We start from the raw sequence: 20380 nt of genomic DNA, 5'->3' as shown, positions 1-20380 counted from the left end.
GAAACCAAAGCTCTTGATGTGGTATCTTATCGACCCATAGTGGCCTGCCAGGAAAGGTAGCGGTCAAGAGTGTCCTTTTCATGCTAGACCCCTATCATAGAGTGGCAGCAGCTTCAATGACCCCAGCACCTCTGAAGGCCCCGGGGCTTCTCATGACCACTTCAACGGGGTATTTCCATTCCATGTACCTCGTCCAACCTGAGACCGAATCGGCTGATTAGTATGCGAGACGAAAAAGAGTGTGACCAGGATGACCTACCCCAATATGCACACCGTCGCCCAAGGTACTTCCCCACGAAAGGTACCAGGACCATAGTCAACAGTAACTCCAATTGATCCAGGCTTTCTCTCCACTCGGCCTCCGCATCGGAGAAATCATCGGACAGGGTATCCAAATCTGACTCAGTTGTTGCTTCTGAAGGCAGGGAGGCCACATCGTCATCGGAGGCGGACGAGTATGGGTTTTGGGTGGAGGGGACCATGTAGGCCGACATCGAGAAGGAGGGATTCGAGGCGGCCGGAGAAGCGGACATAATGGGCGAGGCAAATCGGAGGACGGAGCAAAAAACGAGAGTGAGTCGAGCAGGGGCCTGCCTACTATATTGCAAATGGTCGAAGCATCTAGCTGATGGATGGCGTAGTGGGAGTTGTTGATGGCTGCTCGATTCCCGCGGATCCAGGCCCGGTCACCTGACAGCACATAACATAAGCCGATCTGGATGAGTCAAATGCTCACGTGATCATCCCGCGATAACAGCTCGTGATGAAAGTCCGGATTGTCTTTTGCCTCAGAGACTCATTTCAACTCGTCAATCTCCAGCAACTGCAAGCACGATCCGATCTCTTTCTCGTGAAGTGAATCGAACCCCTCTGCAGCCTTTCAGCATGGCGGACGCCGTACGTCACACCCTGGTTTCTTTTTTCACCGTCCCACATTTTCTTTGATTCTCAGCCCTCACATTTCCTGTCTACCCCTCGGTCATCACCCACGCTGGCCTCGCTAGTGAGGGCCTGGGAATATTGCCTCCTTTTTTTGCCAGTTGCAAACAACTCGATTTTTTATTTGATCATCCTCAACTAACCGTGGACCCTGGTACCGCCGTATAGGAAGTCGAGACGAAGCAGCGCAAGTCGGTTGCATTCAGTGAAGGCGGAGTCATCATGGATACCAACGGCCAAGTCTCAGACGCCCCCGGCGCTGAGAAGACCACCGGTATGTCACACCGACATGAAGTTTTGGTTGCTACCCCACTGACTGAGAGTCGCATTTCCACAGACCAGGACGTCGACGAGGTCACCGAGATGTTCAAGGGCCTGTCAAAAAAGAAGAAGACCAAGAAGGTCAAGGACACAGACGAGGGCGAGGAGGGTGCCACCGCCGACGGTGAATTCGACCCGAGCGCGATGAAGAAAAAGAAGAAGAAGGTCAAGAAGGTCGACGACTTCGAGGCTAAGCTGGCCGAGGCTGGTGTGGAGGAGGCCGGCGAGGAGCAGGTCGAGGAAGTGCCCGAGGGCGATCTCGAGGCCGGAACAGGCATTTGGGCACACGATGCCACACAGGTCATCCCATACTCGCTCCTGGTCTCGCGTTTCTTCTCCCTCATCCAGAGCCACCACCCCGATATGCTCGCCAGCGGCACCAAGTCGTACAAGATTCCCCCGCCCCAGTGTCTACGTGAAGGAAACCGTCGTACCATTTTCGCCAACATTGCCGATATCTGCAAGCGCATGAAGCGTTCCGACGACCACGTCATGCAGTTCCTGTTCGCTGAGTTGGGTACGAGCGGTAGTGTGGACGGTAGCCGACGTCTCGTCATCAAGGGACGATTCCAACAGAAGCAGATCGAAAACGTTCTGCGGCGGTATATCGGTATGTTTTTCACATCTCCTAAAAATACGAGTCTAACCAGAAATCCAGTTGAGTACGTCACCTGCAAGACTTGCCGCAGCCCCGATACCGAGTTGAACAAGGGTGAGAACCGTCTGTACTTCGTTACTTGCAACTCCTGCGGTTCGCGCCGTTCGGTCGCCGCCATCAAGACTGGTTTCCGTGGACAGGTCGGCCGCAGAAAGCGTACCGGTTAAGCGGGAGAGAGTTACTGGTCTGGGCAGTCATGCGAGAGAGCGGCTTGTTTTGTATCTCTTCTTTGTGGCGTGTCATTTACAGGAACTGTTTGCGGATGAAATTGGGCCTCGGCACTGTACGTTCTACCGCAAGAGGTTTGCGATGCGAAAATGATTGAAGGATAGAAATAGTCTGGCATGGATGGATCGATACCACTGCATCTGCTCTCAGTATTATTGTAGCTTTCGGCTTTGGTGTGTAGTTTTAGTTGCCGTTACTGAACCGTTACTAGTGATGCTATAATTCAGCTCGTTGCGAATAAACTACAGTATCCACCACTATTTCGAATCTCGACACCCAATCGCTCGGAACTTTTTGGCATTTACAAACTTTCATTCACTGGGATGCTAGAGCCAAAGATGAAGAGTGAAAAACACATTAGAAACCACCTCTCGATTGAGTAATGCTGTACCTAGTCTCTGCCTGATGGCATAAAGACCATAACGTATCAATCTGAATGCTCAGACCTGTTGAAACCATTGGATAGAGACAATATTCATTCCCTTGACGTGACTGGCTGGGTCGACCTGATCAGATCAGCCACTGGCGGTGCTGGCACCAATTGCTGCACCAAAAGCATTCAAGTTTCTGGTCTGAATGTACACAGTTCCCGGTCCGATAAATCTGCAAACAAGCCCTTCTTTAGAACCAAAAGCAGAGAAGATACCTCCGGAAGCGGCACGCTCCATTCTGTACTCCTTGCTAGTCCACGCGACTAGATGGCCATTATCAACAAAGTAATTCTCATCCTCAACAAGCTAAGCATAATAATCAATATCTCTTCTGGTATCTTGTCCAGAGCAGGGGAACTTACCTGTTTTTTGATAATTGCGCCGAAGCTTTGGGCCCAGACAAGCCCTTGTCCTTCTATCTTATACACAAACAAGCCTTCACCAGAAAAGACAGCTTGTGAGAGTTTTTGCCTGTGCAGCATCATCTTAATGCCGGATGTGGATGCCAGAAAGGACTCTTTTCCAAGGTACCAATCTCCGTTGTTGTTGTTGAAGTGCATGGGCATGATATCACCCAGGCCCGAAGGGGCAAGGAGGACCTCACCGGGTCCTGTGTAAATGGAATGGGCCATCTCGCTTCCTGCAATCCACTTCTTAAATTTCATGTCCCATTTGCCTCGCAGTGTCATTGTTGCTGACATTCCAATCATAACACCTGCAGCAACATTTCAGCACACAGACAAGAACTATTAGAGCAAGAATTATGCTCCCTCATAGAGCACGTCAGATATCGGATTTTGGTTCATACCTGGTTTCGCCTTGAGGGGGCATCCTATAGCCAATTGAATAGTAAGGAGAGAGTTTGTGTCCCGATGGCTGACTCTGTAGCTTCCTCCATTGAACGTTCCAACATCATCTGCATTAGGGGTGGCTTGGGCTCCAGTGAATTTCCCATTTGCCGGCGCTCCGCCGGGGAACTGTTGCATTTGTCCCACTGGAGGAGGGGATTGGGAGGACATTGACAGCTGTGACAACGAAGGGGCTTTGGGGTGCCAACTATTTGTTTTCGGCTGGGAAAACGTTTGATCTGGCGGGGGACTTGTTGATGGCGCACCACTGGGGAAATTACTTCTTATTTCTGCTGAGGGAGGTGACTGGTCGAATGGTGCAGGTTTCTGAATGGAAGGGACATATTCGGGATATCCATCGTACTGGGGAGGGCCTGGCTGTTGCCGATTTTCAGATGATGGTGGTGGGCTTTTTGCTGGCGGACTGGAAGAAGGTGGACCAGGATAGTGAAATGTAGGGGGCCTGTACAGGAGTGATGACTTTTGAAATGCTGTAAAGAGTCAGTTGAAATGACATCCTTGCCGTGAAAGGACACTTTACATGTCACATCTGCCGGAGCTATCGAGATAAGTTAGTAAGAGGGTCTCATATTGGCAAACTTGAAGGATTGTCATACCAGAGCTCGGAGGCGGAGGATATTGCATCTGCGACATTATAGCTCAATTGAATGATACCAGATTTGCAGTCTAAACTTCGAATTAGATGGACAGTAAAGTTGGAAAGATTGCCCGTGAGACTCACTAGGTCTCTGCTAGAGCAGCCGCAACAATGAGCAACCAGACGCCGTTGTCTCTCAAAGTTATTCTAATTCTTTTCAACAATTTGCTAGAAGTGAAGCATCAGGGCAGAAGTTGGCAGAGAGAAGAGGAGTTGAGCAAGGACATTCTACTTAAAAAGCAAAATGACCAAATCTGCAGCTCCCCACTTGCTGTCTATTATTAGTTGGATTGGTTGTGGAGGGGATCCCCGACGCGATAGTCGAATTGTATTGGTAGAATAAGCCGGGTCACAAGTGACTACTGCACGGTCATCAACGCCGGCGCTTACAGGTCGCACATTGCACGATGTGATGGGCGGGCTTCATGCAACTACTGATTATAGGTTCTGATTGGTCTCTCCATCATGCTCCGACATTAGGGCCAAGCTAAAGCGGAAACCTTACTCATGTGTGTGGCGCGCTAAGACGAAGGAGAGGATCACCGTAATTAATCTCCTCCTGACGTGCCGGTCGCAACAGCTTGCTTTGATCACTAACGTTCGAGAGCTAAAAAAAAATAGCCCGGAAATTTTTGGTCTAGCTTCAAACCCCTAAAGGCTACAGCTAGTCTGAGGTCCAGCAAGCTATCAAGTGTAAACAAAGGGAGACTTGACAACTTCTATTTAGTGCATAAGCGTTAAGCTGTCTGCCCATCGGCTGTCTCTAGAATAGCAATCACTTCCATGTGATTGCCATTTCTAGCCAATTCCAGGGCAGTTAGCCCCTTGTTGTTTTGCAAATGGAATACAGCGCCCTTAGCTAGCAAGAAGCGAAGAATATTGGCATGCCCTCTGCCAGCTGCAATCATCACCGCATTCTCTCCCTCGTTGTCACAGGCATTGATGTTGGCTCCTTTCTCAAGAAGGAACTTGACCATCTGAAAATGGTCATCTTCAACGGCAGACAGTAATGGTGTTGCCCCGTCAGGCGCACAAGTTTCAATATTCGCACCGTAGGAGAGTAACATGTCCACAGCATCAAATTGGTTGTGCTGGCTTGCCCAGGCAAGTGCTGTCGATCCGAAGCTCTGTTGATACTCCAGGTCTGCTCCATAATCCAGAAGCACTTTAATCACATCCAAATGCCCGCTAGTTGCTGCAATGCTCAATGCTCGCAAGTTATGTGGGCCTTTGCGATTTGGGTCTTGCCCATTTTCCAAAAGGACTTGACATGCCTTTGCATAGCCGCCGTTCACAAGTTCATGGAATGCTGCAACTCCGTTATCGTTTTCCGTCTCCATGGCGGCATCATGCTGAAGAAGAACTTTAACTGCCCAGTCACAGCGACTTTTTGCCGCAGCGACAAATGCATTTTGAATTGTTGTTTTTGTTGCTGGCACTTTGTATTTAGCGGCAAAGTCCATCCATCGTACAAACATTAAATAGACAAGAAGAAAATATCCGTTGTTGACTGCCCATTCAAGCCCCAATTGGAGCTGAGAGGTATGGGCTGTGTATTCCTTAGCAGTTTTGGCAACGAAAACTGGCTCGGATTCTTCTGTATCCTCAAGGAGGCTTTTAGTCAAGTCCAAGCTCAATGCTCGTACTGCACGTGGGGTTTCTTCGGCCTTTATCTCTGGTTCCTTTGGATAACGCAAGGTTGGATGCACTCTCAGGGACTTAAGAACTGGTTGCAACCATTGTGCACTCTCGACATTCACAGACGCTTGCCATGTAATCCACCCCAGCTGTTCAGAGAAGGCATTCCACCAGTCGATCCGTGACTTGGATTCCATCCAATTTGCGGGTCTAACAACTACCCGCGATTTAAAGAAATCTGCTCTCATATCTGACGAGAGAAGCTTGCAAATCTGGCCGAACCCTTCTTTCTGGCCGGGCGTCATGACCTTTTGGGCATTTTCATCCATGCCTCCCAACATCTTTCGGTGGCAAAGGAACGCCAGCTTATAGACAGATTTCTCGAAATCGGATCCATCCGAACGATGGCAAAGCCAGGAGACAAGTGAGACTGCTGCTTGCCAATTCCCCTTTTCGACTAACTCTTCAGTGCGTTTGCGGACATTGGCCGAGTCCCCGGAAAGTCCTGGTAAGATGCCTCTGTTCTTCAATACAGGAATAATGCACAACAGCGCATCCTCTCTTGATCCAAGGTTGGAACTCTCAAAGCATCTCACCAGGTCCTCAAGACGACTGTTATATGCCAGGTAAGACCCTCGGGCCCCAGGGATAAGATCAACGTGTCCACCCAATTCTTTGAAAGTCTCGAAAGCCTTTTTGAGAAAATGGATGTAAATATCTTGGGCTGCCATTGTTTCAACGTCGTTGTCGGTTATGACAGCAAGAATATCCATGTCAACACATAATGTGCTCTGGGAAGAAAACGATTCCTGTGAATTCTCCGTAACAGGCTTTTCTGGATGGAACCCGAAAAGCTGCCGCGAAGAATTTATCAATTTCGAAGGGAGAAATCTTGCCTGTCTTTGTCGGAAAATCCACTTTTGGAAATACAAATCGGTCTCTTCCTCGCGTGCCTCGGCTTCGCTCAACCCCACGAGGCGAGTGAGTGTTGGTTGGCGCCATGCCGCTTTAGACTTCGTCAGAGACCATGTCCAGAGACCAAGTACGGCTTCGAGGTTCGCTTGCTTTATTCGCCACTTCCCTGTATCAGGAGAGCGCGATAATCTAAACGTATAAATTTCCGGAACAACATCTAAGGGCTTTTCGTCCAGTCTCTCACACTCCAGAGTTATTTTGAAGTCAAAACTTTTCTCCAGATTATTGGACCAAGTGGATAACAGGTCCATCGTTGCCTCAATAGTTCGTGCAAGATTGCGAGTCACCCGACGAATAGGGAGATCTTCCCATGCATCATTTATTCCATGGTGTGGGTTGGATGTGAGTTCCGCAAGTCTGATTCTGGTTCGTATCAATTTGCTGGCCACCGATGTGGTGGTTGTCCTCGGGGCATGGTTCTGGGGGAGCGGAGCGGAACGCAAATTGAAGGACTTGATTTCATCGACATGGAAAGCAAAACAATCCAATTCTTTTTGCTTTTCAGATATCAATTGGCGTTCGTGCTTTGGATTGTTGAGCTTGTTTTCTCCTGGTGTCATTCGCTCTGTTCGAAGACACGCTCGTATAACTGCCATAAAAAGCGTCGAACCTAGCTGAGCCAGGATGACCGACGCATGAAGCCCTCGCTGTCCAACAAATTGAAAGACAAACCCGATCAGGGTCAAGGTGAGGGTGACGTAAATCTTGGTATGTTGTTTACCGCGGGTTGAAATCCGGGTGGATTTGATGTATCTCATATTGTTGGTGAATGCTGAGTCTCTCTCTTTGTATGTAGCGAGAAATGCACCAAAGACTTGGTCTCCGACGTCTTGGCAGCCAGGCTGCAGCCAGTATATCTTGCTTGGGTGGTTCGGATAGAGATAGTATTGTTTGGAGGAGTGCTCAAGAATAAAAGCGCAGAAGAACATGCCAATAAAGAGAAAGGTAGTTCCAATGATGTACATTGGGAACGCATAGCTGTGGACCTTTTTCCCGTCCACCTTAAAGACAGATGGGTATGCAAAAACAGTCAATGCAGCATATGTCATGACACCTACATCGAAATTGTCAATATCACTATACACAAGCTCAGCTCCCACGTTCAACTGACCTAACTGCATCACTGTACCAACCCCGGCAGCGCAATAGAACCAAAACTGGCTCTTCCGCTTAATCCCCTTGTTCAAAGACAGATTCGGTATATCCAACTCAGGCATCCCTTTAATCTCATCTTCCTGGAGTTCGCCACCCTTGCAATACCACGCCTTTTTCAAGAGAGCCTCTCGCAGAGTTCCAATTTCAATCGACTTCTTCCCGGTCTTGGGGTCTGTCTGCTCCCAAGCGACGATCTCAACGATCTTGGGCCGGCCGAAAACTCGCGAGATACCCGCATCGTTGAATAGCTCACCAGTCGACTCAGAGACACATGGTAGAAGCTCGATTTCTGCGTCTCCGGGGCCTTCTTGTGCTCGTCCGATAAAAGCACGAAGAGAGGCGCCGCCGCAAACCCTAATCAGGGAGACTACAGCCGTCAGGACCCCAAGTGGTGAAAGCGCGAATATGACGTTGTCTAGGACAGTAATAGATTCGGAGAGGAATTGTTTCGTAAGTTTCTCCCCAAAAAGGATGATGAGAGGAGCCAAGTCCGTCGCAAGGTTATTCGTAAAGTCCTCCCAGTCATCAGCCGCAACAAACGGCACGAAAAGCAACAGAGTCAATAACGTATAACGCATAATGATCAGATATTCATATTAGAAAAGCATATAGTATAGAAATGTGTCAAGCACTGATATTCACACCAACACCAGACAAGTAGGGCTGCCCACTCTTAAGTTCACGAACACTCAGCGTACTTTGGTCGATCAACCCTCCATCTCGAGAGAGGGGCCCCCATCAGCCGCTTGCTGAAGAGTCCATAGCTAATCATGTTCGGACAGTGGCTCTATTCCTGGCAATCCATGAAACCGCTAAGTGACTAGTGCATGTATGTAAGCGCTGTCCAATTTGGGACGCCTACCATGTCGCAGCGCTTAGACGCTCGGCCCGGAGCAGCGGCACGGCTCGACGATCGAGTCTCCATCAGATTCCCTGGTTTCATGAACACGAGTGACGGAGCGCTGTGGCTGCGAGGAATTGTGCGGGTTGCAAGATGTATGCGCCTGTGCATAGTACATAAATTGAGAGCTTCGGAGATCACTGGCTCTGATCAAATGACTTCGTTGGGCTTGTTATTATAGGTTCCCATGCGATGCCCGTGCTATTGAGGGTGGTGCTGTGAAGAAATATTGCGGCTCAATTGTCAGGATCGGTGCATGGAATGCTGGCGCTGGATGAAACTCAAGCGCCGCGCGTTATTAAGAATAGCGGCGAGAAAAGGCCATATTTACTTTTAATTCAGCGGTGTGAGAACAAGCCTGCTTGTATTGAAGCTCGAGAATGGTCTATGGAATTTGACAAATCATCCGACTGCGAATAGTTACCTCCGACCAAGCCATTTTGTCCATCCAGACCAAAACGAAGACCCCAACGCCGTTTCAATGAGATAAGAGATGAAAAAGAGCTGTATTCCGATCAAGATCGTACATCACAGAGCATACCCAACAATGGTACCAATCAGAAGATACTGTTGACAATGTTGGAGCCGACAGTAGCACCGGCACCAAAGATTGCTAGAATACCAGTTAGTCTCAATCGGCCAAAAAACGAAGCCTTTGCTGTGACACATACCGGCATTGCCCAGTTTCTTGCCAAATTTCTTGCCCCCTTGCTGGAACTTATCCGACTTGGGATCATTGGGCTGCGCACTAGACGATCCACCTTGGCTGACTTCTAGCGGCATATTTCCATAACTCGTAGGTGGGGGCGATGAAATTGGTTGTTTCTCATTCAACAGTTCCACGTAGCTTCTGGGGAAAATTCCTTCGAGATTAGTCCGCTCGTTGCGACCTCGCCACCCTGAGAGATCAGTCAGCTTCAAGTCCCAATACGTGCAGGCAAAAAGTCAAACATACAGTCATCATTCATGTGCTCAATGACTTGAATACGATCGCGCGGCTGGATGGCCAAATCTCCCGGGTCGGTCGGTGTGTACGCGTAAAGAGCCGTTGCGAGGCCCATGATCGGCGGGACCTGAGGATAGGCTGGTGGGGGCTGAGGAGGGGGGCTTGCGTATTGGTTGTGCAGGCTGGACTTCTCATTCATTGATGTTCTGGATGCTGGTGGCGAATAAGGGGCAGGAGGGGGCTGAGTTTGGATGGGTAGAGGTTGCACCGGTTGGATTGGCTGCGGTGACTGTTGTTGTTGTTCTTGGGCCAGAGAACGAGAGTCGGACTCGGAGGGCAGTTGGGAGAGAATTGACGAGAGCTGCTGTGAGGTAATGACGGAGGCATCGGCGAGGAATTCAAGTTCCTGGTTGAGAGTCAGTCAACGCTCAACATCAATGTAGGCTACAGCGACAGACCGTCCGGACCATGCGGAGCGACCGCGTGGTCATGGCCGCCGTGAATTCGCTAGAGGCCATGGTGAGTGATACAGAAGGAGAGGGTGTATCGGCAAGAAGACCACAGGCGTTGAAGATGAGAAGCGAAGGAGATGTGTAGGTATGTGTAGGACGGGAGGGAGTTATGGAGGGAGGCGCAGGCCAGGCAGTGGATAAGCTGGCCGGGCGCTGATTCGCCCCACATATATACTCTACGCATGTAACGACGCGCACCTAGTTTGATCATAAGGACATCTATATTATTAGTACTAGCTGCGCTTTAAAAGCCCTCATATCGATTGTTTTTGTAGTACTTCCAAAGCATTTAGAAGCTTGCCTAGGACTCAACCTCGATAAGATCGCTCTGGTGCATACCGTGTACACAGAGAGATAGGGAAAGGAGAAGATTTTTAGGGGTAACATAGATAGTTGTACATGAGCAATAATAATTCAGGTTCGTGCTCAGTAGACTACAATGTAATTATTCTGTATACAATAGTCAAAACTATTGGCGAGTCCTCGTTCCCAAATAATTGTACTTAGCGCCATTTGTAGTCGGGATCGAACACTCTGCAACTGGCATGTCAGCTATGTTCTCGCAGACGAGACCCGCAGTATACCATGAACACATGATGACCAAGATCTGTCAATAGGATGGAGCTGTGTCTCGCATAAACAATAGAAAGGTCAAGATCTTAAACTTCTTCACAACTCTACCAGAATAATATACTATCTGACGCTAGCTTCGACTACATATCCACGTGATAGTCTAGTTGCCTAGCTGTCCGACGATCATCCTTCCTCTCCATCTTCCTTAGCCGAGAACCTCGTCAATACACAGCTGGCCAATACTGCCCTCAAAGTCAGTACATAGTTCGAACATTTGCCCATAGCCGCGCTCATCCCTAACATCCGATCCCACAGATGGCTGCGCTAGAAGTCTGGGGACGACGAACATCGTCCAACGTCCAAGCCTTGATGTGGTGCATCGGGGAACTCGGCCTCCCCTACAAACGCCACGACGTGGGGCACCGCTACGGCGGCAATGACACGCCCGAATTCCTCGCCATGAACCCCAATGGCACCGTCCCCGTTCTCCGAGACGGCGACGGCGAGCCCATATGGGAGACAGGCGCAATCGTTCGCTATCTAGCAGAGCGCTATGGCACCGACGAATTCTGGCCGAAGGACCCCGTGGCTCGAGCGCAAGTCGACAAATGGGCCGAATGGTCGAAGATAAATATCGGTGGGGGTTTTACACGGCCGGTCTTCTGGGCCGTTGTGAGGACTGCGCCTTCAAAGCAGGATCCCAGAGCAATACAGGAGGGCATCTCTCGTCTGGACCATTTTCTAGATATTGCGGAAGTGCAGTTGTCGCGTGCGCAGTTTATAGCTGGTGACAAGTTCACGCTGGCTGATATTCAGTTCGGTCACTTCTTGTTTCGATATTTTGATATTTCAATTCCTCGCAAGGAACGCCCTCATCTACGTCGATATTATGATATGCTCACTTCTCGGGCTGCCTTCCGAGAGCATGTGATTGTGGACTACGGGGAGCTGCGTGTTTTGGATTGAAGTATTCCGGCGGACTATCAACATACAATAGAGTGGCTAGTATATAGATTCATTTGAGTGCGGTAACGAAGTATGTCTAGTCAAAAGCATGGTACAAAGTTGCAAACGAATGTGATACGGAAGGACACAGTGGAAGGTGACTCGATTTTTCAAAGAACATCGTGTCTTTCGATGACAAGTTCTTTTAACCAGTGCGGCATTTAGATCATTCAGATAGCATAAATCATGTTTTCACGATCACCTTGGGTCTCCCTCGGAAAGCTGTAACAGCAGACTCGAAATGGCGTTTGGTAGCATTCGTGAGCTGGATGCTATTCAAAGCATCGAGATTCTCAGAAGCCCAAAGATAAGCCTGATGCTCTTCTGGTCTCAACTGGATATCAAAAGCTGGAGAGTCCCCAGACCGTTGAACTTGGACGAGGAAATGAAGCTGAACAATCCATCGTTTAGAAGTCGGAGTAAGAAAGATCTCACCCCCTAGGAAGGCTTCTATGCATAATATGTCCTGGCCGGTTTCCTCGCGAAATTCACGAACTAAAGCTCCTGGGATGCTTTCTCCGGGATCACATTTCCCTCCAAATGCCTCGTGAAGACCTGGCGATGAGTCCGTTCGCGCCCGTTGTCCGAGGAGGACCTTTACCTTTTCCCCCTCCCAGTCACAAATCCAGCCTCTAACGCTAATGCCGCTTACTTTGTCCATGTCCTTCATGCCGGATATTTTGTGGGTGTCGTTCGAATCGCTAGGATCTTCTTTCAAGTGCTTCAGGTATGACACCCATGGTTGGTTAAGGTAGAGTTTCTCAAGACGCTTTGCGACCTGACAGATCCCGCTTTCGGTGACGATAGGAAAATAATCGTGAGCCATATCTAGAAAGCTACTCCATAATTAGGATCAGACTTTCCGGCTATCGGTAGGGTAGCTGGTCAAAACCACGAACTTTGAGAATACAGGAAGCTGCTAGCGTGATTTTGGGCTTGCGAGGTTTCGCACGGCTAGTGCTACGAAAAAGGTAATGATAGCTTAGAATATATACAAACCCCCAGGGGCATGACTGACTCGGTGAGTTTGAGTCTCGTGTTCTTGCCCCGCACCCGAATACGAGGAGGTAGCTGCCTAATGAGGCTGAAGGCAGACAAAGTTAATTTGAAGAAAGATTACATTTGTCAGCGCAGAGGGCTAGAATAACCACAGAAGACATATTAGACAGTAATGTAAACAGCCCGGAATCCAGCCAACAAAGCCAGAGTACTAAACCTACACCCATGGAGGGTTGATCTGATCCTCGTCTTTTTCGCACTCCACACATTTCCCAACCATCTACATATCAACAAGCATGGACAGCATCAGAAGCAAAGAACGCGATCTCGAAGATACCATTACACGAACCGATCAAGTAGCTGCAGCGTCGGACCAACTACCGGGAAAAGCACAGCCGCTGCCACCTATCGCAACGGAGCGCGGAAAAGGCAAATTTCCCTCGCCGAGTAGTCACATTCGCGTTGCACGCCCGGTAAAGTCATTAGCAGCGGCGGAACAGTTCTGGGTCAATGGACTGGGACTTGAGGTCCTCTGGCGCACGGATTTAGGTCCGCATCCAGCGGAGGGCGAGCATTCTCTGCTCATGGTGGGGTGGAAGGATGCAGCATGGCATCTGGAACTGGTGCAAGTTAATGATGATGATCCCGAGAACCAGCCCCGTCCGACGGAGGAGGATCTCCTGGTTCTCTATTTGGAAGGGCCCGTTGATGAGGCTGTGGTAGAGAACCTGGTGCAGGCGGGTGGCAAACGGGTCACGGCGAGAAATCCATACTGGGAGACGTGGGGGGTGACCATTGAGGATCCGGAGGGATATCGGGTGGTATTGTGTCAGAGGAAGTGGTAGTTGCTATTCCAGATTGTATACATATACATCGAAAGTGATGCCTCAGGCAGTAACCCTAACCAGCGGACACCGCATTTGGCCACCCACACTAAACCACATTCGAGAAGTTTCCAATGTGTCATCATTTATATAGCCAACTAACTGCAAGTCTTTCCTCTCACACGATCAACATCAACGTCACTTACTCCACCACCGCACATACACCACCCACCACATACACCCTTTCTACACCACACCCTCAAGAGCATCAACATCGACACAATGAGCGACTGGGATACCGTTACCAAGATCGGCAGCAAGGCCCGTGGCGCCGGTGGTGCCGCATCCCGCGAGACCGTCGTCAAGGGCAAGAGCGCCCTCAACGCCGCGCAGCGCCAGGGCCTGGTCATCGGGACGGAGAAGAAGTACGCCACTGGCAACGCAGTATGTTCCCTCTCCCCCTCTCCCCAATTGTGCTGTTATCATCATCCTAACCCATCCCCTCTCTCTAGGCCAAAGGCTCCGGCGGCAGCGAAGGACAGCACCTGACGAAAGTGGACCGCAGCGACGAAATCGTCAAGCCCAAGACGGTCGGGTACGCCGTGGCAGACGCAATCAAGAAGCGCCGCAACGAGGAGGGCATCAAGATGTCGCAGAAGGACCTCGCCACCAAGTGCAACACCACCGTCTCCATCGTGCAGGACTTTGAGCGTGGTACCGCCACCCCCGATCAGAAGGTTCTCAGTGCTATGGAGCGCGTGCTGAACGTTAAGCTGCGTGGCGCCGATATCGGGAAGGAGAAGTTCCCTAAGAAGAAATAGAGAAGGTGAATGAGCCCGCTTTTTCCTTTGGTTCTTGGGGATGGATGAGGGACATTTGCCTCCCAACTCATTTTCCTGCTAGATTGGATTTCCTGCACGCATTCGATGATTGTCATGTCACGTCCGCCTTTTTCACATGAGGGATTTTGATTTTTTGTTTTTCAGCTGGTCGGATTAGCGCTGGCCTTGCATGGACTCGGTTTAGAGAAAACTTTCATAAAAAGTGCATAAACGAGATACCTCATGTTTTTTTGCATTGCCTTTGCCACGATATAGTAGACTGGTTTTTTTTTTTCCCTTTCTGTAACAAAGAGATTGGATGATCTGCTTCAGAGTGAAAGGCTACTTACTGGAGACGGACACCGACATGTGCTCTTCTTAAAACAAGAGTAACTCTTCGGGGAGCTCTACACTATTGGGCACGATATATGAATGCTTCTAGAAGCCTCGTTTTGTCTATTTACCCTTACACTCTTCAACCAGATAGAAAATATATCTCTCATCAAAAGGTGAAGAAGAATGAAACGTGCCGTCTTTGATTAGACCAAAAAAATCAATAACATAATAAAAAAAGGGTACCAACTCCGAGTGATCATGGAATCAATGAAACGAGGAAATCGTGTCCCATCATCTCATCCCGTATGCCAGACTCATCATGCGAGTCTTGTTTCTTTCTTTCTTTTTTCACTTCATAAAACACATGTTCCTCTTACTTCCGCATCTGCTCCCGCTCCACCTCATACATGAAGTCAAAGTAAGGCTTGTCGAAGTGGTGGACGCGGACATAGCCGTCCTCACCACCAGAAGCGTAAGCGGTGCCGGCGGGGTGAACGTCGATGGTGTTCAGAGGACCGAAGTGGCCACGGACACGGCCGATCTCGTCCTCGAAAATGCGGTGGTAGAAACGGGCCTCGAATTTACCCTGGCGGGCGGAGGTGGTGGTGACATCCATGGCCGCCTGGCCACCGCCCAGAATCGCAAAGTCCTTCTTTGGTGTGACGGTGGCGGTGTTGAGGGGGGTGTCGGCAGTGTAGGTTTTGAGGATGGCGAGGTTGCGGGCAGACATGAGCTAAGGAAGGTTAGTTGGGGTACCTGTGTAGATATGTGAATGAGACATACCTTGGCGGACTTGTCCTTGGAGGCAGTGATGAAGTAGGTGCGGTCGGGAGAGAATTGGAGGTCGTTGATCTGGTGGTCGAACTCGTGGGCCTGCATGGTCTCCAGCTGCTCTCCGGTCTATCGGCCACATCAGTATAAGACCAAAATCTCCAGATAGAAAAAGACGCACCTTCGGGTCATACTGGCTGACACTGCCATCCTCGTGTCCCGCGATGATGTACTTGGCCAAGAAACTCCACCCGGCGACGGTCGCCTTGCTCTCGGTGCAAGTGATGCGCAAGCTCGGCTCGTCAGCCTGCTCGTTCAGGTTCCCACCTTGTCCATCTCCGTAGGCGATATCGAGCACCGCAATCGTACCCAAGAAACCCATCCGCTTCTCCGTCACCGCCAGCAACTTGCTACCATCCGGCGAAAAGGCCACGCGCTTGACGGCGGTGGGAAACTCCCAGACCTTGACGCACTCGCCCGTCTTGATGTTCCATAACCGCACCGTATTGTCTGCCGAACCCGTCGCTAGGAGGACGGTGTTGGGGCTCACATCGACGGTCCAGATGGCACCCTGGTGGCCGTTGTAGGTACCCAGGCGCTCGCCGTTGGCAGACCACCACGCACACACAATCTTGTCCTTGGCCACGGAAAATAGGAGGTCGCCATCGCGGTTGAACTTGATTTGATTCAGGGACCGTTCCTGGGGTTCTGTTAGCTTCTTTGTGGATCGGGCGAGATTTCGCGAGGGCGGCAACGCACATGGCCCGACAGTAGAATAGGCCGCATCTCTCTCAAGCGAAATAGGATGCGACTCGGGAGTCGACAGAAACGGGGGGAAGGGTGAGGTGGGGGTTGGGAGGGATGACCGAGAGACTTTCTTTGATGAATTTGATCGCACACTCCCGCGCCGCCAAGCCTCTGTGTTGGTATCGCCGTATCGTGGTTTCGGATCGGGGGTTAGTCCGGTATCGACACGTGATGAGACGCAGACCTAGCCCTAGGAGGCCCTGAATGCCTCAGGCAACAATCCATTCTGCGGGATGGCTCCGGCCTGGGTGTTCTGACCACATCAGAAAGGGATCACGGGGTGTGTGTGACTGAGGGTTGATTCGAGTCCATTGTTTGAGTAGATGATCCAGCAGCATCCTCACCACCATCCTGGACTCCTTCCTCTCCCTCAACCTTCCCCTGTCGAGACTCCTATCCCATTCTTCACGTGCATCCCGCGCTGCATCCCGCCCAACCAACCAACTACACCAAATCAATCTTATGTTCCCCGCCACGCTACCCCGCTACCGTTCTCTCTATCATCTTCGTCTTCCTCCTTCTTTCCTCATCGGCTCTTCTCGTTCGATCCTTCATTCATTCTCCGCGCGCAGAGCATTCGGTTCCGCCGGATCTCCACTGCGCGTCAAGCCCTTTTCTCCCCGCCCCGCTTCCTCCCGTTGCAAGTTCTCCAATTCCGCCATGGCTGCTGCCAAGATTGATGGCACCGCCATTGCCAAAAGCATTCGTGGGAGTCTAAAGGATGAGATTGAGAATATTCAAGCGACTAACCCCCGGTTCAAGCCGAGTCTGGTCATCTTCCAAGGTATGTCTTCGGCTAACCAAAAAAAAAAAAAAAAAAAAAAGGGAAAACATGCAAATGCTAACGCCAATGACTTGATATAGTTGGCAGTCGGTCCGATTCGAGTTAGTCACGTCTCGTAAGCTTGCAGTGGCACTCGCGCTAATGTGACTCAGGTACCTATGTGCGCATGAAGCTGAAGGCGGCCGAGGAGGTATGTTTTTCACCAATACGTCAATCTCTACCTGGACCACCAACTAAACCTTCCTTCCGTATGCTAGGCCAATATCCTCTGCACGCTGATCAATGTGCCCGAGTCAACGACGCAGCTGGAGCTGATCCAGGAGATCACCAAGGCCAACAATGACCCCTCCGTGCATGGTATCCTTGTCCAACTGCCCCTCCCCGGCCACATGTCGGAACATCCCGTGACATCGGCCGTTGCGGACGAGAAGGATGTCGATGGATTCGGTGCAATCAACATTGGCGAGCTGGCCAAGCGAGGCGGCCGTCCGCTCTTCACCCCGTGTACCCCGCTTGCCGTGATGGAGTTGCTCAAGGCCAGCGGTGTCGACCCCGCGGGCAAGGAGGCTGTTGTCCTGGGACGTAGCGATATTGTCGGCAGCCCCGTGAGCTACCTGCTCAAGAACGCAGATGCTACCGTGACCCTGTGCCACTCGAAGACCCCGGATATTCAGCGTGTAGTCAAGACTGCTGATATTGTTGTCGCGGCAATTGGAAAGACGGAATTTGTCAAGGGAGATTGGCTGAAGCCCGGTGCTGTGGTCATTGATGTCGGCATCAACTACAAGCCCGATGAGACCAAGAAGTCTGGGCAGCGTCTGGTTGGCGATGTGGACTTTGAGTCGGCCTCGCAGGTGGCCTCGCAGATCACCCCGGTTCCTGGTGGGGTTGGTCCAATGACAGTGGCCATGCTGCTGAAGAACGTGGTTCATGCAGCCAAGGCCTACTTTGAGAAACAGAAGGACCGTCATGTCACCCCGCTGCCCATCCGGCTGGAGCGCCCTGTGCCCTCGGATATTGCCATCTCGCGCGCCCAGTACCCCAAGCCCATCACCCAGGTCGCCGCCGAGGTTGGCATCGCTCCTCACGAGCTGGAGCCCTACGGTCACACCAAGGCCAAGGTCAGCCTTGATGTCATTGACAGGCTCGCCCACCGCCGCAATGGCCGATATATCTTGGTCTGTGGCATTACTCCCACTCCGCTTGGTGAGGGCAAGTCAACTACGACGCTGGGTCTCACCCAAGCCCTGGGTGCTCACCTGAACCGTATTACCTTCGCGAACGTACGACAGCCCAGCCAGGGCCCTACATTTGGTATCAAGGGTGGCGCTGCCGGTGGTGGATACAGCCAGGTCATTCCCATGGACGAATTCAACCTGCACTTGACCGGTGATATCCACGCCATTACCGCCGCCAATAACCTTCTCGCCGCAGCCATCGAGACCCGCATGTTCCATGAGTCTACGCAGAAGGACGGTGCCCTCTATAAACGTCTGGTACCCACCAAGAAGGGCAAGCGCGAGTTCCAGCCCATTATGTTCCGACGACTCAAGAAGCTTGGAATTGAGAAGACGGACCCGAATGAGCTTACCGAGGACGAGATCCACCGATTCGCCCGCCTGGATATCGACCCGGAGACCATCACCTGGCGCCGCGTGCTCGATGTCAACGACCGTCACCTGCGTGGCATCACCGTGGGCCAAGCACCCACCGAGAAGGGTCTCTCGCGTGAGACGGGCTTTGATATCTCCGTCGCGAGTGAGTGCATGGCCATTCTGGCTCTAAGCAACAACCTGGACGACATGCGTGAGCGGCTGGGCCGCATGGTGGTTGCCACCTCGAAGAACGGCGACCCGGTCACCTGCGACGACATTGGCGCCGGCGGTGCTCTTGCCGCTCTGATGAAGGATGCCATCAAGCCAAACCTGATGCAAAGCTTGGAGGGAACTCCGGTTCTGGTACACGCCGGCCCCTTCGCCAACATCAGTATTGGCGCCAGCTCCGTCATTGCGGACAAGCTGGCCCTAAAGCTGGCTGGTACCGAGCCGGACGAGGATCACGATGATAAGACCGGCTTTGTCGTCACCGAGGCCGGCTTCGACTTTACCATGGGCGGCGAGCGTTTCTTCAACATTAAGTGCCGATCGTCCGGTCTGTCCCCGGATACCGTGGTCATCGTGGCGACGGTCCGCGCGCTCAAGGTCCATGGCGGTGGTCCCGAGATCAGCCCCGGCGCTGCTCTGCACGAGATCTACCGCACCGAAAATGTCGAGATTCTCCGGAAGGGTTGTGTCAATATGCGCAAGCACATCGCCAATGCTCGACAGTATGGCGTCCCCGTCGTGGTCGCCATCAACCGCATGGAGACCGATACCGACGCCGAGATCGCCGTCATCCGGGAAGAGGCCATGGCGGCGGGCGCCGAGGACGCTATCCCCGCCAACCACTGGGCTGAAGGTGGCGCGGGCGCCGTTGATCTGGCCAAGGGCGTGATGGCCGCCAGCTCCAAGCCCAAGGACTTCCAGCTGCTGTACGACCTGAACGGCAGCATCCAGGAGCGCATTGAGCGCATCGGCAAGGCCATGTATGGCGCCGAGAAGGTCGAGTTCAGCGAGCTGGCGCAGAAGAAGGTCGACACCTACACCCAGCAGGGCTTCAGCAACTTGCCGATTTGTGTTGCCAAGACGCAGTACTCGCTCAGTCACGACCCGGCCCTCAAGGGAGCGCCATCCGGGTTCACCGTGCCCATCCGGGACGTCAGATTGGCCGTCGGCGCTGGATATCTGTGAGTTTATGTCTTGCGTGCCTTCGTGGTCCCTTACTAACTACTCTTCTAGTTACGCCCTGGCCGCCGATATCCAGACCATCCCCGGCCTTCCGACCGCCCCGGGATATCTGAATGTGGACATTGACACCGAGACCGGGGAGATCGACGGACTGTTCTAGAGGGAATATATAGATGGAGGGAGGATTGTATATAGAGTGTTTCTGCTGGGTCGATTTTCAACACATACATTGCGCAGGATGGCGTCCGACCGGAAGTAAGTAATATATGGTAGTAGAGCGAATTTCAACATTGTGACGAGCATGTGAATCATGCAATGGAATTCCATAGCTATTACTAGAGAGGTAATCCTGTAGTTATCTGTGATGGTCTATTGTTCGTTTACCCTTACCCTCACCATATTCGGCTATTTCGTTTCCCGCCCGCGGCAACAGAGTTGGCCGCCGGAGCAGAGCGCGCAACTCC

General features: G+C 51.5%; 11 protein-coding genes across 11 annotated transcripts; 5 read left to right on the top strand and 6 right to left on the bottom strand.

The window, feature by feature from the left end:
* Positions 1-94: 94 nt before the first annotated feature.
* Positions 95-533, bottom strand: N7474_005747 (uncharacterized protein; the record flags this gene model as incomplete). Its single annotated transcript, XM_057197162.1, has 2 exons — positions 95-198; positions 260-533. The coding sequence occupies 2 exons, from the start codon at positions 531-533 to the stop codon at positions 95-97; spliced, it is 378 nt and encodes a 125-aa protein (XP_057054558.1).
* A 352-nt stretch (positions 534-885) lies between these two features.
* Positions 886-2085, top strand: N7474_005746 (translation initiation factor eIF2 subunit beta; the record flags this gene model as incomplete). The annotated part of the gene is made up of 3 exons (XM_057197161.1): positions 886-897; positions 1108-1870; positions 1919-2085. 3 exons carry the CDS (start codon positions 886-888, stop codon positions 2083-2085), a joined length of 942 nt encoding a protein of 313 aa, XP_057054557.1.
* A 576-nt stretch (positions 2086-2661) lies between these two features.
* On the bottom strand, positions 2662-3596 carry N7474_005745 (AIM24 family protein; the record flags this gene model as incomplete). Its single annotated transcript, XM_057197160.1, has 3 exons — positions 2662-2883; positions 2940-3292; positions 3386-3596. 3 exons carry the CDS (start codon positions 3594-3596, stop codon positions 2662-2664), a joined length of 786 nt encoding a protein of 261 aa, XP_057054556.1.
* Positions 3597-4820: 1224 nt separating this feature from the next.
* Positions 4821-8429, bottom strand: N7474_005744 (ankyrin repeat domain-containing protein; the record flags this gene model as incomplete). Its single annotated transcript, XM_057197159.1, has 1 exon — positions 4821-8429. One exon carries the CDS (start codon positions 8427-8429, stop codon positions 4821-4823), a length of 3609 nt encoding a protein of 1202 aa, XP_057054555.1.
* An 880-nt stretch (positions 8430-9309) lies between these two features.
* On the bottom strand, positions 9310-10216 carry N7474_005743 (SH3 domain-containing protein; the record flags this gene model as incomplete). Its single annotated transcript, XM_057197158.1, has 4 exons — positions 9310-9365; positions 9424-9651; positions 9708-10104; positions 10157-10216. The coding sequence occupies 4 exons, from the start codon at positions 10214-10216 to the stop codon at positions 9310-9312; spliced, it is 741 nt and encodes a 246-aa protein (XP_057054554.1).
* Positions 10217-11098: 882 nt separating this feature from the next.
* N7474_005742 (glutathione S-transferase family protein) lies at positions 11099-11749 on the top strand (the record flags this gene model as incomplete). The annotated part of the gene is made up of 1 exon (XM_057197157.1): positions 11099-11749. The coding sequence occupies one exon, from the start codon at positions 11099-11101 to the stop codon at positions 11747-11749; it is 651 nt and encodes a 216-aa protein (XP_057054553.1).
* A 223-nt stretch (positions 11750-11972) lies between these two features.
* N7474_005741 (NUDIX hydrolase) lies at positions 11973-12614 on the bottom strand (the record flags this gene model as incomplete). Its single annotated transcript, XM_057197156.1, has 1 exon — positions 11973-12614. The coding sequence occupies one exon, from the start codon at positions 12612-12614 to the stop codon at positions 11973-11975; it is 642 nt and encodes a 213-aa protein (XP_057054552.1).
* A 469-nt stretch (positions 12615-13083) lies between these two features.
* Positions 13084-13632, top strand: N7474_005740 (VOC family protein; the record flags this gene model as incomplete). The annotated part of the gene is made up of 1 exon (XM_057197155.1): positions 13084-13632. One exon carries the CDS (start codon positions 13084-13086, stop codon positions 13630-13632), a length of 549 nt encoding a protein of 182 aa, XP_057054551.1.
* Positions 13633-13893: 261 nt separating this feature from the next.
* On the top strand, positions 13894-14432 carry mbf1 (multiprotein-bridging factor 1; the record flags this gene model as incomplete). Its single annotated transcript, XM_057197154.1, has 2 exons — positions 13894-14055; positions 14124-14432. 2 exons carry the CDS (start codon positions 13894-13896, stop codon positions 14430-14432), a joined length of 471 nt encoding a protein of 156 aa, XP_057054550.1.
* A 709-nt stretch (positions 14433-15141) lies between these two features.
* On the bottom strand, positions 15142-16325 carry tif34 (translation initiation factor eIF3 subunit i; the record flags this gene model as incomplete). The annotated part of the gene is made up of 4 exons (XM_057197153.1): positions 15142-15501; positions 15552-15668; positions 15721-16239; positions 16299-16325. 4 exons carry the CDS (start codon positions 16323-16325, stop codon positions 15142-15144), a joined length of 1023 nt encoding a protein of 340 aa, XP_057054549.1.
* A 483-nt stretch (positions 16326-16808) lies between these two features.
* On the top strand, positions 16809-20076 carry N7474_005737 (C-1-tetrahydrofolate synthase; the record flags this gene model as incomplete). Its single annotated transcript, XM_057197152.1, has 5 exons — positions 16809-17130; positions 17211-17231; positions 17283-17320; positions 17388-19915; positions 19968-20076. 5 exons carry the CDS (start codon positions 16809-16811, stop codon positions 20074-20076), a joined length of 3018 nt encoding a protein of 1005 aa, XP_057054548.1.
* Positions 20077-20380: the final 304 nt, after the last annotated feature.

The sequence above is a fragment of the Penicillium riverlandense genome (genome assembly GCF_028828495.1).
Source record: "Penicillium riverlandense strain IBT 135883 chromosome Unknown utg000003l_segment0_segment0, whole genome shotgun sequence".
Lineage (NCBI taxonomy): Eukaryota > Fungi > Ascomycota > Eurotiomycetes > Eurotiales > Aspergillaceae > Penicillium > Penicillium riverlandense.
This window is presented reverse-complemented; position numbering and strand designations above follow the sequence as displayed.